This window comes from Lytechinus pictus, chromosome 16, assembly GCF_037042905.1.
Source record: "Lytechinus pictus isolate F3 Inbred chromosome 16, Lp3.0, whole genome shotgun sequence".
NCBI lineage: Eukaryota > Metazoa > Echinodermata > Echinoidea > Temnopleuroida > Toxopneustidae > Lytechinus > Lytechinus pictus.
The window spans coordinates 17,440,347-17,457,475 of record NC_087260.1 but is presented as its reverse complement, the minus strand read 5'-3'; the positions used below and the strand labels follow the sequence as shown (position 1 = coordinate 17,457,475).

General features: G+C 37.9%; 1 protein-coding gene across 2 annotated transcripts; it reads left to right on the top strand.

Annotated features, from left to right (window-relative positions):
* Positions 1–583: 583 nt before the first annotated feature.
* On the top strand, positions 584–17,129 carry LOC129279602 (uncharacterized). 2 transcript variants are annotated; one of them, XM_054915703.2, is made up of 7 exons: positions 584–736; positions 2,779–3,422; positions 6,587–6,928; positions 8,611–8,802; positions 11,156–11,515; positions 13,116–13,258; positions 14,447–17,129. In XM_054915703.2, exons 2-7 carry the CDS (start codon positions 2,804–2,806, stop codon positions 14,645–14,647), a joined length of 1,857 nt encoding a protein of 618 aa, XP_054771678.2. In that variant the 5' UTR covers positions 584–736; positions 2,779–2,803; the 3' UTR covers positions 14,648–17,129. The 2 variants fall into 2 exon arrangements, with proteins under 2 accessions (XP_054771678.2, XP_063966961.1); XM_064110891.1 differs by having other exon boundaries at positions 652–858.

The window sequence follows — 17,129 nt, the reverse complement described above, 5'->3', positions numbered from 1 at the left end:
TGCAATGAAGGGCACTTTTCTTCGAGATACTTGATGAAATAAAAATACATGATAGCATTGCAATAAGTACTGTTGCACATATTCAAAATGCAAATGGAATCTTTGTGGGGTTGCTGCGTTCTTGGCCTAGTAAGGATAACCGTTCTTAAGCCCTGTTGAAAGTAATTGCGAATAAGGGATATCATTGAAAAGGAAGACTTATTGTTACTTTATTGATTCCCCGAATAGGAGAAGCATGAATTAAAAGGGTCAGCAACATCGATGTATACATGGCACAAAAGTGGTCACCGGTCCCAACCACTTGTGGAAGTACTTTGCCAAAAATAAATCATAAGCGCTGGGAAAAGAATATTTAAGAGGAAGAGCGGTGGCTCTGGAATATCTTTCAAACACATACACACCCACACACACCCTCACACCCTATTCTTACATGAAAACGTATGCATACCGTACTCCCCATCTCCCTCTCTCTCTCTCAACTTACATTTTTATCGAATGGTAGATGTATATCTGATACCCACTAGCGGCGCAAGTCACGTGACCACATTCGTAAACCAATGAGCGCGTCCGTTTCAAGAATAACACAGTGAATCATCTAGTTCATCGGTCGATGACATGCCTTTGTGTTGCGTTAAATGATAGTAATCGCACAAGACATAGTTTACTCATTATCTTTTATTCATTGGTTCCAGAAGGCTGTTTAAAGTGACATGGTGTTTTGTATTTTAGACAACAAGTAAGTGCACGCCACGGATGTTTTCGTTTTAATAATGTAGCGATGGGAATATCTGTAAATGATCAAAATATAATTTTCATATCGGATGTATAATTTTAGTACTTGTAATCAATTCTAAACGGGTGAGTAAAACCGTGAATAATTGTTGTATTGGTATATGATATAATTGGTGTAAAATATATATGAATGGATGCATTTAGAATAGGTTGCATATTAATTTCTGTTCTGTGTTATCATGGTTATATTATTCCGTGTCAAATGAAGAACAGACTAACAAAGGTTGATAATAATTTTTTTCTCATGATTTTACTTTATTGCGCTTGCTTGTAGATTTAAGAAAACCAACCCCCTTAATTTATGTCCCTTTTACGATGGTGGTTTCTCAAAAGAGTTCGTGCTTAACACGATGTACACATGCAGCGACTATATACAGGTTATTTTAGAACACAAAACATATAGTTGTAGTTGCATGATACTCAAATCTGTTGTGGAAGTGAACGCATGGCGATGTAACCGCCACCTCCTAAATATCACATGTACATCATGTTGCTAAGAGAGAATTATGAATGTTTGTTCAAATCAAACATTTACCTTAAATTATTGCAGCTATAATTAGTTTGTTGATTATCTGTTCATTATGAAGGAATCTTGAATAGTGAACATGAGATGGGATATTTGAAATTGTCCCCCGCTATTCTTTGAAATTACTACTACAAATGCATAATAATTTTCATATAAATATTTAATAGGAATTTCAACACTTTGCCCCTCATTTCAACGGTTACTCATTCTTTCGTGCGCGCTCTCCCCCTTCTTTCCCCTTTCTCTTTCCGTCTCACCTCTCCCTGTCCTATACTTTATAGGCAAATGTGTTTCTCATGACCGAGGATAAAAGCGGCATTTTCTTTGTCTTCCATACTTAGTTTTACTACCCGATCGTATTAACTGATAAAGAAAGCAATTTCAATATGATCATTAATACTTTTATGTATATTATGGCTTCTTTATATAGGTCACTGTTCTTGGGAACACATGTAAAAACATGCTCGTAGATTCTGAGGACTATTTACTGCAGGAATCTATATGTTTTTGCAAACAACATATTCTACTAGATTATGCGAATATTTCTTGAAAACATCGTTGAAAACTTGGTTGAGGTACATGAGACAGACGTACTGTACATGACGTATGAAATGCGGGCTCTTCTGTTCATATTCTTAGGTCTGCACTGTTAGAAAATTTATCCTTAAAATAAAAGAAGTTCCTGCAGCAGAGTCTCGAGAACAACTGTAATCTTACAGGAAATTGGTATTTGGTGTATGAAACCTTACAAAATTACTTAATAAAACACCCTTTTCTCCTTTTTAAACAGACCTGTTCTGTTAAACTGCAGAAAAATTCATGTTTTATGAATTTACAGAATGATTCTGTTATTGCTTTCTGCTAAATCTTCTTTTTTCTGTAAAATCATTTTTTTTAACAGTGTGTTATTACGTGTAATAAAGGAAATATATAAACTTGTCATGGATTTGAATCTGCTTATACATTATACTCGATTTAAGGATGATAAAGAGCAAACTATTCGATAATGATTATAATATACATAATGCAAGTGTTTTGTAAAGATGGAATTTATCTATTTGTGTCATCACCACCATCGTCGTCGTCATTATCCTCAACATCATAATCATCATTATCATCAACATATTCGTCATCACCAACACCATCCCAATCTCTGCACAAGTATCATCATCATGATCATGGTCATCATCTTCATCACCATCATCATCATCATCGCCACCACCACTACCACCACGCCCCATCATGGTGTTTCAACACAATCATCACAACTATGTTTTATAATCAAAGGTCTAATGCTTTTCCCGTTTGCTCCAATCAGTACCCTTGGTGGCGTTAACGCACTCGTCCGGCTATCATCAAGCGCGTCTTGATGGCTTCGCTCATACAGAAATCACATTCTCGTTTTATAAGAATTCTATGAAGTTTTTCATGTCCTATTTTTCTTTATTTTGTCCATGCAGATCACGCTAGTAATCTTTGACAAACATGGAAATGATGCGCAACCTGAACTGTCTTTTCTTCCTACCAATCCTCCTTGCTACCTTCGCGCTCTCACCCTGTCCAGCCGAAGCTTTTAGAAGCCACAGATTCCCTCCTCCTAGACAGTACAGAGGTCCCAATGAACCCCCTTCTGCACTTGAATCCGACTCAGACTTGCTGCATGCCTTGGAATTCCTAGAGCAATACGAACGCGCCAAAACCAGGGAGCCTAGCGGAACTCTTCCAGGGTTGAACGTCGGTTTCGATGGGGCCGACGATTTCGACCCGTACCCGAGGTTCGGCAACGAAATCCCCCTCCCGGATGATATCGGCAATGGCTTCCCGTACCAGAAATGGGACGACGATGACGACAGGAACATAGCCGAAATCGATCTCGAGGACCTGTACGAACCGCGACCTGAAGATCTGGAGACCAATGAGGTGGCATTTGCCGAGGCAATCTTAGACGAGTACAGGAAATACGAAACGGAACGACAGACGGAACTTTTCAATAAAATTCTCGGAGACGTCATGGCAGAGAAAATATTACAACAGGACGAGGAAGACAACATAGCGAGGCTCATGGAGGAGCAGGCAGAGGAAATTGAAGGTCTTGACGATCTAGGTATGGTTTGGTGTCCTTTTAAAAAAATATCAATCGTGAGGATCCTAATAAAATCATTTAATTCGACAAAGCCCAGCAAAGCGGATAATAGTAGCATAGTATACATAATATACAATGAGGCATGTGGCCCCAATTATAATATGCTCGTACATAATGACGCATTGTTGGGAGTTACAGTTGGGAGTTTTCGCTCGAAGACCTGAGGGGGATGTAAGAACAGAGAAAATATATCATCAAATGATCGTCATGACAGAATAACAACGATGTGGTTATCACTCACATGATACTTTAGGGTCCATACATTCTGCCGGCATCTTTGTTTATAGTATACGTGCCCGAAAAATACAAATGAAACTCATCCTTAAAGGTATTGTTTAACTTTGTGAGCAGCCGATTAAAAAAATTCTCAAACCAAGATGAAACATGTGTACAAGTGTATGTATTAGAACTAATAAACCCTGAAAACAACCATTATTGAGAATGAAAAGCTAAAACTACAAGGCAAACCCCGATTTTGCAAATAGGCGTCTTATAGACGCCTAAATAGTACACATAAGTGTATGGGATGAATTTAAGATGGTGTTTTAGGTCACTTTATATTTCAATTTTTGAAGCACTAAATAATTATTTTCGAACGCAATTTTTTCTGGGCTTCATTTTTGTAATATATCACAGACACAGGTGACAAGTGTGACCTTCTAGCTCAGATTTTTTAAAAGTCAACCAATGTTAACCAATCACTTTAATCAGTAAATATTTTCAAAGGAATCTAAAAAAGAAAAATGAAAAAAAAAAAAAAAAAAAAAAAAGCGACACATTTATTTAAGGAGAAAAAAATGATTATACCTTTAAAGGGAAGTTACGGGACAGTTTTTAAATCGATGAGAACTGACACATAATCATCATTAACAAATCGCATAACCATTTTTGTGCAACATATATGTCCGTACTAAAAATTGTGTCAGGATAATTAGAAACAAAAAATCCTGAAGTTTCGTATCTTTTACGTCATCTGGCAAGAAAAACAATGTTATCGAGTGAGAAAGTCATATCGCATAACGTTGATGTCATGTAAGACATTGATTTTTTTTCCTTAGGCGTTATGCTGTTAGGAAACAACAGGAGCGTACCTACGAAAAACTAATTTCTTGGTGGGATTGCTGTGAAACAATGACACGGCACACCCATTCAGGGCCGGCGTCAGGTGATGGGGTTGGGGATGAAACAATGACCTAAAGCTGTGGTCACTTTATTTTCCTCACGTGAACGTTCAGTTATTAAAGAGTTTAACTTAAAAAATAGTTAGGGACATCATGGAAGGCGCCGTTGCACCTGCCAAAGAGGACAGAACATCTTCATATTAGGAGGGATATGACAAAGTGTGAATATTGCTAATCAGTGTTCCTTGTTAGAAGTGAAGATAACCTCCTATTTCATCTAATATCGCTGCGTGCTGTCATTGACTACAGAATCACGAACATGACAAACACACTTTTTCTTTATAATGAATTAGCATATCGATGACGTAAATTCTTCATTTATTTTCACCACAATTAATTTTTCGTTTTTTACTCTAATGGAATATCATTATCATTTGATTTTCATTAGAATTACCGTTTCAATGGTAATTAAAAATTAAATAGGAAGAAAAAAATGTCAATGCATCAACTGATGTCCGCGGAACCCCTTTTCCAAATCTAATTCATAATCGGATTTGCATTGACAGGCCTACAATCCTTTATAATTGAGAACTTAACTAATCAATTATTTAAACGCTCAATTGACTTCTAAATTGAACTCTCATCTCATCAACATCCTCATTATAATGGCATTACACGTTGAAACTATAATCTCTTCGCACTGTATATCATTAGCAAGTATTTCCCGATGAAAATATATTGATGTACTGGTTTAATTGGACAATATGTACATTAGGTAGTACTTGTTATCAGCGTTTACTATTATTTTAATATGCATCTATTGTGGTGTGCTAATTATTTTCCTAAACTGAACTTATCGACCGTTTTCCCCTTTCTGATTATTCACTTCTTCACCATCAAACGAGGTTATTGCTCGTGCAAACGATTGCATCCAGTTAATTAATTCAAACTTCGCAAAAGAAGACAATATTACGCTGGATACTGTAAGTAAGCATTAACATCCGGCTATAATCTATGTAAAAATGAAGTAAATGATTCAGGAGGGCGGGAAATTTGACCCCCCCCCCCGTGGAGCTATCTGTTGCGTATTCGTATGATCTTCGCCCACACCCACCGTGTAAATGTGAGATTACCCGTGGTCAATTAATTTGGTATTTCATTTCCATTTTCCAACGCTCGAATATACTAGTTTATTTCTATTATTTCTGAAGTAAACTCCTTAATACTAGACCCCCCCCCCAAAAAAAGAGTTTAAAAAAAAACATGCCGATGTTACATGAATGATGATGATACTTAGTTGGGCCTGCTTTAAGAAATCAAGTGAATACAATTTGTTGCCTGGTAAATATAACCTTATCTGCTGTCGGCTCATTGAAGTTTGAAGTTGAAATTTGAGGTTTCTATATATATTTTTTCACAAAAAAGATAGCAACATAACAGTTACACAAACAAGTCATATAGATACTTATCCTTTTAATAATAATAGCGTATGAGAATAAGTAAATAAAAATCCTTTAAGTAGTAAGTGAATTAGAATTAAAGGAATGAAATAAATAAGTGATAAAATTGTAATTCTTTTATTTCATTTAATCTTTATTGATCTATTCCTTTATTATTCTCTTCAGTAGTAAAAAAAATTGAAGATAAACACCTAAATGGTTTCATTCGTTGTCACTTGCATTAAAAGGAGGTTGAATCATTTAATAAACTTAAAAGTGCCCATTTTTCAAGCGTGAGAGCGAGCGAAAAGAGTTAGAAAAAAATAACATTCAAATATGATAATTTTTTTTTTTTTTTTTTAGTTTGTCAGTGAGTGAGAGACACTGAGAATGTTATCACACTAGTATTCTTTGTTCATGATCTCATAAATTACAATGAATTTTTGTTAAAAAAAAAAATAAAAACGTTATTCTGCGTTCAATCCAAATTGATTCATTGTGAAAATAAAGGTCACCTCAATTCAATGATCTTTCATTTTTGTACTGTTTTAATATCTGGATGTAGCCAACATCTTCGAATCCAGTAATTCAGCGACAGGTTCATCTGGAGGGGAGGCGGGAGTCTACCCACCACAGGAGCTCGACTTGCCGCTGTTCAGCGAGTCGTCGAACGCTGAGGAAACCCCTGACTTGGAATCCCAGAACTCGGACGACGAAGTCCAAGCCGACGACTTCTTCGTAAGCGAGGCGGGGCTTGAAGCGTTGGACGAAGCGGAAAGAATCCTTAATGAAGGTTACGCAGAAGACGATAGCGCAGAAAGCAGCGAATCACTGCCTGACTTTGATGATACGTCAGACCTCACTAGCCTCCTTCAAGATAATGACGAATCTGAGTTCAGCGAAGCAGGTCAGTCGTAATTCTGCTTATTTCTTTTCATCGAATTCTAAGGAAAATGAACCCAAAGTATTAACCCACCTACATCCTTATTATTTGGAAGAAATTATCAATAAAACCCTGATCCCTTTATCCAGGCGAGGAAAACAGGGTTTTTCTTGGATTCTGAAGCCAAACAACCGAGGGGGATTTTCATGAAACAAAATAGTCAATTCTCTCTGACTATTGCTCTACGATCCTTCCATCTGATTATCTGAAAGAAAATTTGTCGGTAACAAAAAAAAAATCAACCGGCACAACTGTTCACCAAATGCTCACCAGGGGCCCGTAACACAAAGGTTATCAATTGATCGTATGCTTGATTTTTACGATTGATCATACATTGTAATCAATGGAATCAATCGTAGAAAAATGTTCTACGATCATTGATAAGTTTTGTGTTACGGGCCCCTGATCAGTATAACAAGTCATTTATCTCCATATATATTGACCTGATGACTTAATCAAAATCAAAGTGGTTGGCATGCTGACAGATCCCTTGCCAATTCCTTCTTGATGATTAATGTATTCGTTCTATGATACATTTGGTGCTGGTTTGATATCGAGAAAAAAGGGTTAAAGGGGTTGCACCAACCCATTTCACTCATACCGTCTTCAAACTTATTTTTTCAAATTTATACCGGTGCTGTCGCGGGACGGCGGCACCGCTATAAATACATTCACAGTAGAAATATAAATTTCATGTATCCATTCACACTGCAGCAGGTGATGTTTATGACCTCCGTAACAAAACACGTGTAGGATTGTGACCCCGTGAGCGAACCGACTCTGATACACCTGAAATACTTGTATTGAGGGCGGGGAATCGAACCCACGTCCTTCAGATTGAAAGACGATAGTCATAACCACTAGACCACGACGCCCCCACATTACAATTATAGTAAACATATCACAAGTGGTTTATCCCGGTTCTGTAGCGGTGTTGTCTTCACACTGAATGAACTCCGAGGCAGTCGTGGGGCTGTCCCGCTGCTATTGCGGAGTTATATAGCGAGGCGAGGTTGTCCCGGGTTAGTTTGTTGCGGGTCCGAGAAGGGCAACACCGCTACAGTCTCTGAACAGTCCTTGGGGCCGTTTCATAAAGCTGTTCGTAAGTTAAGAGCGACTTTAAGAACGACTGGTGATCCTATCTTACGTCCTTAACCATCGCCCATGAATATATCATTTACCACAAGAAAGGATCACCAGTCGTTCTTAAAGTCGCTCTTAACTTACGAACAGCTTTATGAAACACACACCTGGTACTGTAGCGGTATTTGTGGTCAGTGTAAATACGGTATCAGACTGATATTTGCAATACATTGATCCTGGGCAGTTTTCTTTAAAGGGGGGTTGGGGGAGGGTAATATCAAAAGACGAGTGCTGTTTTTTTTTTAATAAGTAAAAAAAGAAAATAATATTACAAAGTTGCGCGTTCCTGAACATTCTTCTATTTTTCTTTTCATTTCCTCGTTGTTTACTTTTTGATCATTTTGATGCCGTCCTAGATTTATATGCCTATAATAACATATTTTGCCTAAAATATTCCTCTCCTGCTTACGCTTATTTACGCACATTATTTACTTAATATGCCATTGGCTCTTTGAAGCACGCAATGGCTGAAATTATGAAACGTATGTCTTTTATTTTTACAGGACCATTAACAGAAGAAGAGAAAGAGGAAACATTAAAAGACGTCATTTATAGAATAGTACAGGACACACTCAGAAGGAAACTGGTAGAATCCATGGTCGGAACAGAAGATTCTGACGAAGACTTGTCAATGGAAGAGTCCATTGTGGAAGTAGGGGATTCTGAGGAAGAAGAGTCAATGGCTGATACCGAAGGTGTGTAAATGTTTTCATTGCTTTTCCTTTGAAGTTTATATTGCAAGGGCCTCGATCCGTGTTTCGGATGGGATTAGGTTTGAAGTATGTCCAAAATCATTACGCTCAGCGCACCAACTGAAGTTAATCGTATTTTATGCTAAGTTAAATGGTTTGAACATTCCTTGCAATGCTTGAAAAAACCAATACATTTTCATTTAATCATCAGATTATTTCCTTTTTTCAAGTTGCGAAATTCTGGGTGGTGGGAGGGGGCATATCGATATGATTTCCTACCAATATATTCATGGGGGCGATCATCCCCCTTAAGTCGACGCCTCTGCGGCTAGGAAGATTTTATTCGGTATATGGTTGTGTAACTGTCGAAGGAAAACGTACGCAGACACGATTAACAATTGATACGCAATAATGACGTAGATGTATGTATATTCCTTTAAATGATATGTATCTATCAATAAGACGTTTTCACAGAAAATAAGATAAAGAATGCAAACAAATTATGACACACGGGAGTTGACGCCTTTTTTTAAACTACAAGGAACGACCAAAATAACAATCGCTAATTATAGAACAGACTCACCTGATAGTTCGATATCATTTTCCAGTGAGTGGCATAGTAGTGCTACTGTTATGAAGCTAAACCTTTAACAATGTAATATTTTATATTTTAGATATTAGTTATATTCATTATTGAGTTTTTATATTTTATTGAAGCAAAGGCCCTTTTCTTACCACCAGCATTCGGCTCTGCTTTTTTTTATTTTCCTGATACCAAACTTAAGCCATGATGGGAATTCAGAAATAAGTAAAACAGGAAAGGGTGGATGGGGATCGCAAAGTCGTAGTCAACCCCAAAAAAGTGAAATAGTATTTGAAATATTCAATATTGATTGGTGAATTGTATCAAAGGAAATAGATATAAACAAAAACCCAAATAATATTTAAGAAGAAAGTACGTCCCGAACCAATTGTTTTGTAATTAAAAAAATACATCAAAATCTCGACTTTTAAGTTCGTTCTTTTGGCCTTGGGTTGTCATCATAATATGATGAAAAATGGCCCACATTTACCAAAGTTATAAACCATGATTAAATAAATAAAATGAATTGAATCAAACTTATTAAATATTAATCAGTACAATTCTTAAATGTGTTGGTAGGAAGTGAGTTTCACATCCGAATCACCCTCGGTATGTAAGAAGCGATTAATTGAAAGAAATGTTCAACTTTGGGATAGTGACTCTTTAATCGTGATCGTGTCAATTGGACATTAGGGACCAATGGGGGAGGGAATTCCAAACAGCTCAAGGGATTGTTTCAGGAAAAATGACGGAAGAAGGTACAGATAGATGCTACATTTCTGCGATGATCCAGTGGATGTATTCTAATTTTGATAGGGTCTTCCATGTTTAAGAGACGGAGAGTTTTTCTCTGTTTAGTGCACTGGCACCTGTAAATTACTACCAAAATCGGACGAGCACACTCCACTAAGGGCGTACTATAAACTTCATAGATTGCCTTGAATTGCCTGGGCTATTGCCTTTAAATAAATTGAAGGAGATCTCCTGACGGGTAAGGATGTATAACATCTGTGCAACCTTTTTGGCGTAAGGAGACTGTGACAGAGTGTTGGCGACGATGACACCAGGGACATGAGGGAGGGCCATACGCTTCGTTGGTTTTAGGGCAACGTTCATGAAGTAGAGAGGAGTGGGGTTCTGGTTTCGCTTCAAGCATCTCTTCTTTTTTGCGTTAAAGGTTAAAGCACAAATCTGTTGCCCATTTCTCAATTATTTTCTACAAGTCACGCTGAAGATTATCGGCGCAGATGATTCTGTCACAATAATTTCTTGTTGATAATAATATTCCGTTTTGAGTCATCAGCAAAGAAGTGAAGACCATTTTCCACTTGGAAGGTCACGTCGTCGATGTTATAAAAAGAAGAGCAGGGGCCGTAGTACATCTCCCAGTGACACACCAGCAGAGAGGGTCTTGGATGTTGAAGTGCAGCCATCTAGAACAACAGCCTGCTGCCTAATGGTGACAATTTGGTCAGGAGACCGCGATGGCAAATGCAGCCAAAGGCTGTCTTGACATCTAGAGCTACAATCCTGATTTTGTTTTGAGTGTCTCAGGAGTCGTTCCACCATTGGGTGACATAATTATGAAAGCATGTCAACGATTGATATCTTCTCTTCTTAACCATGCTATGATAGTAGATTGGCGGACCTACACTCAGGGTACATAATTTTGAGGGTTCTATGTAAGTGCACGTCTATACAACTGATAGTGGGGTCGATTAAAAGTAGTTTAGACAGACGAATATCATATTTTTGTTTTGTTTTGTTTCCCAGATGGAGAATACAACAGTCTTCTTGATAATCTGGTGGATGAGATCCGAGACCAGGTCGACAAACTGTCATCAAGAATCATGAAGGAGATCGAAGGGGAGGACGTTGGTGAGGGCGATGAGGAGGGTGAAAACGATAATGACGATGAAAGTGAAAGCTCCGATGGGTACTTCAATGAGGAACCAGTCATAGGCGAGTCGAGCTCGATACCTGACGAGATCATTGACGAGATAATGGGCGCCGGTCCAAGCAGTTTCGTCATCGACCAGGAAAACGATACTCCACAATCGTCGGTCACGGAGTTCGACGAAGATATGATTAGTGATGAAGACCTCATAAACGCCATCAAAGAAATAGTTCCAGGTATAGTTCTGACTCTTTTACGATTAAACGATCTTTTCATAATAAAGTATGATTATCTTTAGGACCCTCCAGTTCGAATGTTTGTCCCGAGTATACGAGCTGTTTCCGAGGTGCGTGGAAACTCACCCTAACGTTTGTGACCTACTGCAAAACTTCGGTGTTGATTTACCACCAGCCCGGAATCTAAATGTCCACACCAGAGAACTACTGAAACAACAGCAGATTGGAATCAAACCGTTGCTGTTTTAATACTAATTAATAATAATAGGCTTTTATATAGCGCCATCTATCCAAAAATATTCTATTCCGAGGCCTGTTGTTATTATTATTGTTATTACCCCGGCTTTAGCTTGAGCTGCCTTTCAGCGCTCATGCATTCAAGGAATTAATCCTGCCGGGTACCCATTCACCTCACATGGGTTGAGTGCAGCACAATGTGGATACATTTCTTGCTGGAGGAATTTACGCAAAGGCTGGGATTCGAACCCACGACCCTCTGTTTCAAAGTCAGAAGACTAATCCACTGGGCTAAAACGCTCCACAGTTAGTATTGGATAAACACATAATTATCTGGTGATAGACCAAAACCAAACTGGTGTTGTTTAACACTTCTCTGGTGTGGACAGATATAGATACCGGGCTGGCGTCAAATCAACACCGGTGTTTTTGCAATAGACCAACGAAACCGTCCCCGTTTCCGTGACATTTGCTCCACTCTACATTCGACACACTAAATCGAATGACCAACTTTAACCCTGGGTTTGACACTATACCCTACCCTAATCCTAACCCTAACCTTACATCTTATACAAAATTAAGCCCTGAGCAATTGTCGCAGAAGCAAATGTCGTGTCACCCCGTCCCCATGCAGATTAAAGTTATTACGTTATTTAATGTCACCATCGGCCGATTTGGAGTCGGTTTCTTTGGTATTACGTCTGTAAGCACTATTGAAATGCCTTTAAGATTTGTGAGGCAGCGTAGCTCAGTCGGTTAGAGCCGATAAGATCGTAGATCTCAACGTGTGTGGGTTCGAGTCCCGCAGCATGCCGGAAGACGTCTAACAAAAAAACTGATGCTAGCGTTGTGTGTTAGCGTGTCTCACCGCTGTGTTCAGTGCGGGTGTGAATGCAGTTGGAAAACACTCCGTCCATCGGAAAGGACGCAAATGTTGGTCCCGTGTATAGGAGAGTCACAACATATGCACGTTAAAACCAATACACTATTCGTCAAAGAGTAGAGTGTTCACCCGGGGTATTGCACCTGCCGGTCCCCGGTACTACAATACTGCAAGAATCTTCAGGATTGAAGGAGGCAGTCAATGTAGCTTGAAGAATTGAATTGAAGAATTGAAGAATTAAGATTTGTGAACCGAGAGAATCTCTTAAACGCACGATAGTAAGTTTGTTTAACTGCCCGTTAGGGTATTTTTCTGCAAATTTATTGGATGGCATCTGAAGAATAATATCTTTCGATGCTTCTTTTTTTAACAGTGAGCATATACCTCCTCCTTTGAAAATAAATGTGTTAAATCTCACAAAGATCGCTTTCACCGTTCCAGAAGATCATTGATATAACTGTCCCTTGTCTTTTTCATCAGCCGCCGAAGCTAAAGTATGCCCCATTCTAAGCTACCTGGTGGATGATTGCAGCGTCATTGAAGGCTTTAGGGGACTGGGTGCTGACGGCTACAAACAAGCATTTAGTCGTCCATGCAACAGACATCAAATATGCTACACATGCGTAAGTTTTTTTAATGATTGTTTGGTGTGCCTTGGTGGGTAATGTGCTCTACGGCACCGTAACCCCTTACAATTGGACTGCGACCCGAATTTGGAATAAGATGCAGTAAAATCTGATGCCAATAACGAGACACGGAATATCTTCCTGTTAAACAGTTTTATATCATCTAACGAATACTTTTGTTTAAATCTGTGACTACAGCGAGTTTTTGCACCGCCACGTACAACGAATTCTAGAACACAGTATTTAAAATGTCAGTTAAATTAATGACAACAGGTGTGAGGACTTTGCTAAAAAATTCTAAAATGGAACAGCAGTTTCGTCCTAAGTTTTGGAGCTGACAAAGATTGCAAATATTTGTTTTTTCTAGAGTCCAGGGTGGTGTTTCATAAAGCTGTTCGTAAAGTTACGCACAACTTTACAAACGACTGGAACATGTTCTTATACATGAGTCAGCTACATAGGGATATCATTTACCACAAAAAAAGGATCGCCAGTCGTGCGTTAAGTTGTTCGTAACTTACGAACAGCTACTGCTTTATGAAACGGGCCCCTTGACGAAGCTGCATGTTTTCACTCACCAATTTTCGACAAAATCTTCTTGGATATGTAGTGTCACTAAGGGAATTTGGCGATATATATTTATTTTTTTTATTTTCTTAAATTCCATCGTGCCCTTGAACTTCCTACTATGCGTTAATGTTATGTCACGTATCGCTGTCTATATACCATACCTTTGTCTTCCTGTTGACAACAAAGTATTGGAAAAAAATAATTTAAAAAATAGCACAACTTTCATTTTTATCAAACTGTCCATGTTTTTCTTTTTTGCTTTTTTGCTTTTATGTCAATTGACTTATCGTCAATATAAACGTCCCTTTTCATTCTTTATTTCGCAAATAAGAGACACGTAAAAAAGAGATAAAAGTGAGATAGCTAGAATAGAACAGTATATAAGATGACAATAAAATTTAAATTTCCAATTTCTGCTCCTATTAAATATTATACAAAGTAATACTTTAATTCTAACCTGAATATGATCACAACTAAAAGATTTGTTTTCTCTTGATTTGACAAGTTTGATAGGTATGACGAAACCAACATTTCGCAGGTTATATGATTTTTTTTACTGCGCAACTGTGATTATTATTCGCTTACTTTTCATCATTTTTCATTTTCTCAACACAGAGTACATCTTATGAAATCCCAACAAAACTATGTGACGAAATTTACAAAGCCGAGTTACTCACACTTTGTAACGGGGACCTGGAGTGCATGCAACGAGCGAAGTATTTCTGGTTGGCTGCCACCAACGACCGGACAGCGCCAGACGCCACCCTCTCCCTTTGTAGTGATCGTTGTGTGTTGGATTATCTTCTTAGTGATTAGAATAAACCCGGAAGTGGGCTACTCACACGATTGCGTGGGACGTGGGATCTGGCCGTGATCATCGGCCAATGCAGAGTGGTGCTAATTTTTCTTATTTCAATCGAATCCCACCACGCGCAGAAAATTGACCGTACACCACTCTTGCGCAGCTACTGCGCGCATTCATCCATACACCGCGCGCGCAGCACCTCTTAACAATATCCAATCCACCCGCACTCGTGTGGGAAGTCCCGTATTCATATCATCGTTTCATTATTTTACTGTCACACTCCTTATAATGTGTATATATAGTTGTAGACTGGCGATCTGTGTCTGTCTTAGCATCATTCTTATTATATTTATAAAGATTTATCAGAGTCATACATTTTATCATACTTGTATTTTTATCATTGATATCGAATTGTGCAATCATTATACCAATCAATCGCGTTTTGTTGAACTAGTATAATACTGTCTGCTCGTTGCAATGAAAATAATGCAAAAGTTGTTCGATTTATTCAATAAATGTATCTTGAATCAATAATCCAAGTAATCAACTGCTGTACAAAAGTTCAAAAATGCACAACAAAAGCATCATCAAGTGTTTGGAAAATATATAGCGTTCGAAAAAAAAATCTTTTTTTTTGCGAAAGATGATTATTTCTAACGATTGGCCGTAATCAGTTTCCAGTCACGTTAATGATTTATCAAGTTAAGTCTGTATTGTTTTTAATTAAACATAGGCACACATTATTATCAATACTGCATATAGCATTTTCATCTATTTGAAGCAACATGAAGAGCAAGATAATACTGCTACCTTTGATATCTTAGATATCGATATCGATTCATTTTTTCTTCTTCAAAGTGTCGAGTCCAAATTTATGTCGTAATGTATACGTGCAATGTTATTGATGTGAAGAATCTCGGACTTTAATACTTATTTCAACCTTAGCAAGCACACGCTTGCTAAGATGAAGAAGCTTTAATTCACACAAAACAACAAAAAAGATGTTGAGAAGCAGTTGCATTGAACTCTACAGCTCTTTAGATAAGCTAATTAGTTGCTCTCTGTGTTATGGTTTAAAAAAGCTAATGTAAACGATAATGTTAACTCTAGGCAATCAAAACTTGAGATACTGATATAATTGGGCCTCCGCAAGATGCAATAATATTTATTAAACTTAATATGTAAGGATTCAAATTTCATATTCAAATTATTGCTAATTAAATGATTAGATTTGAATATCGGAAGCGCATGCAATCCATGCAAAATCAAATGAAAGTAAAGATCGAACGTATAGGCATACTGATATTTATATAGATATCACTGCTTGATGTCCTTTTCATGGTTTTGAAATACGTACACTGTTTTATCGTTATGGAAGTATACATATGAAATTGTATCCGTTTCAGCTTATTTTGTTACAATCAGTAGTCAGTAAACATGTTACATTATCGAGAGAATTCCTTTTATACATGTAATATAACTATTTGTAAGTTTGTTTTCATACGTGGCATCCTGTTTACTAATTCGTCCATCGAAAATCAAGCGTGTCGTGCAATATCCACTTTTTTAGGTCAGGAATACCCCATGTATAGTATACGCTGGGAAATTACCTACATCAGTGTTGTCTGTGAATCGATATTTGGTAAACTTACATCGAAACGTTGAATCGATCAACACCCCCGATTTGTTAAACCGAGGAAATCTTCTAATGCCTATAATCATGATAGTATCTCGATAACTTGACTCCGCCCATGTTTGTACTGAGCACGCGCACAGATATGACATGGCTTGAGGGCTCTTCCAACTTATAATGTGGCCAAAGCAAGCAAGTGGCAAAAGTTCCATTTCCTGCGAGAGAATAACATTAATTTGCCACTTAAAGAAATTACATCGATGTAATAGGTCACCAGGATATCAGACATTTGCTCTGGCGACAATTGATTTGCTGTGAATTACACATGGAATATCGAAACCTCAACCCTAGTCCTATATCTTAGACGAAATAAAGCCCGGAGCAATTGTCGTAAGAGCAAATGTCGTGTCACCGGATATCTGGTGATATCTTGGCATGCGGCTTCTCCATGTACGACATAAAACTAAAACTCGGTTGATCAGTCATATTGTCTCGTCCCCAATATCTAAGGTAAGCATGGCAGTATCATAAATCGGCATTGATTGAGTAAGCATGAATTAACAATTAAAACTTTAATACGCTTATTTTTTCATGAAAGGGAAGCGGCAACGCCTAAGACAATAAAGCACTCCCACAGTACTAGCAGGCTTAATGTCGAGTACAAGAAATGCAAATAATGAGATACTCCATCAAAAGCACAGCAGTTTTACAGGAAATGATAAAAGTCTGTGGCACTGTGGGCTAGCACATACTAACCACCGCCCAATGTGATGTATACCCTGATATCAAAATCAATCCTTGCCGGCTTGAAAAGTGATTGGTGCATTTCAGTGCAATAAAATACAATTTTATCTGTGAAA

Coding starts and splice junctions, on each gene's coding strand:
- LOC129279602 (XM_054915703.2), top strand. CDS start 2,804: ATGGAAATGATGCGCAACCTGAACTGTCTTTTCTTCCTACCAATCCTC. Junction 11,516..13,115: donor CATCAAAGAAATAGTTCCAG/GTATAGTTCTGA, acceptor CTTTTTCATCAG/CCGCCGAAGCTAAAGTATGC. Junction 13,259..14,446: donor ATCAAATATGCTACACATGC/GTAAGTTTTTTT, acceptor TTCTCAACACAG/AGTACATCTTATGAAATCCC.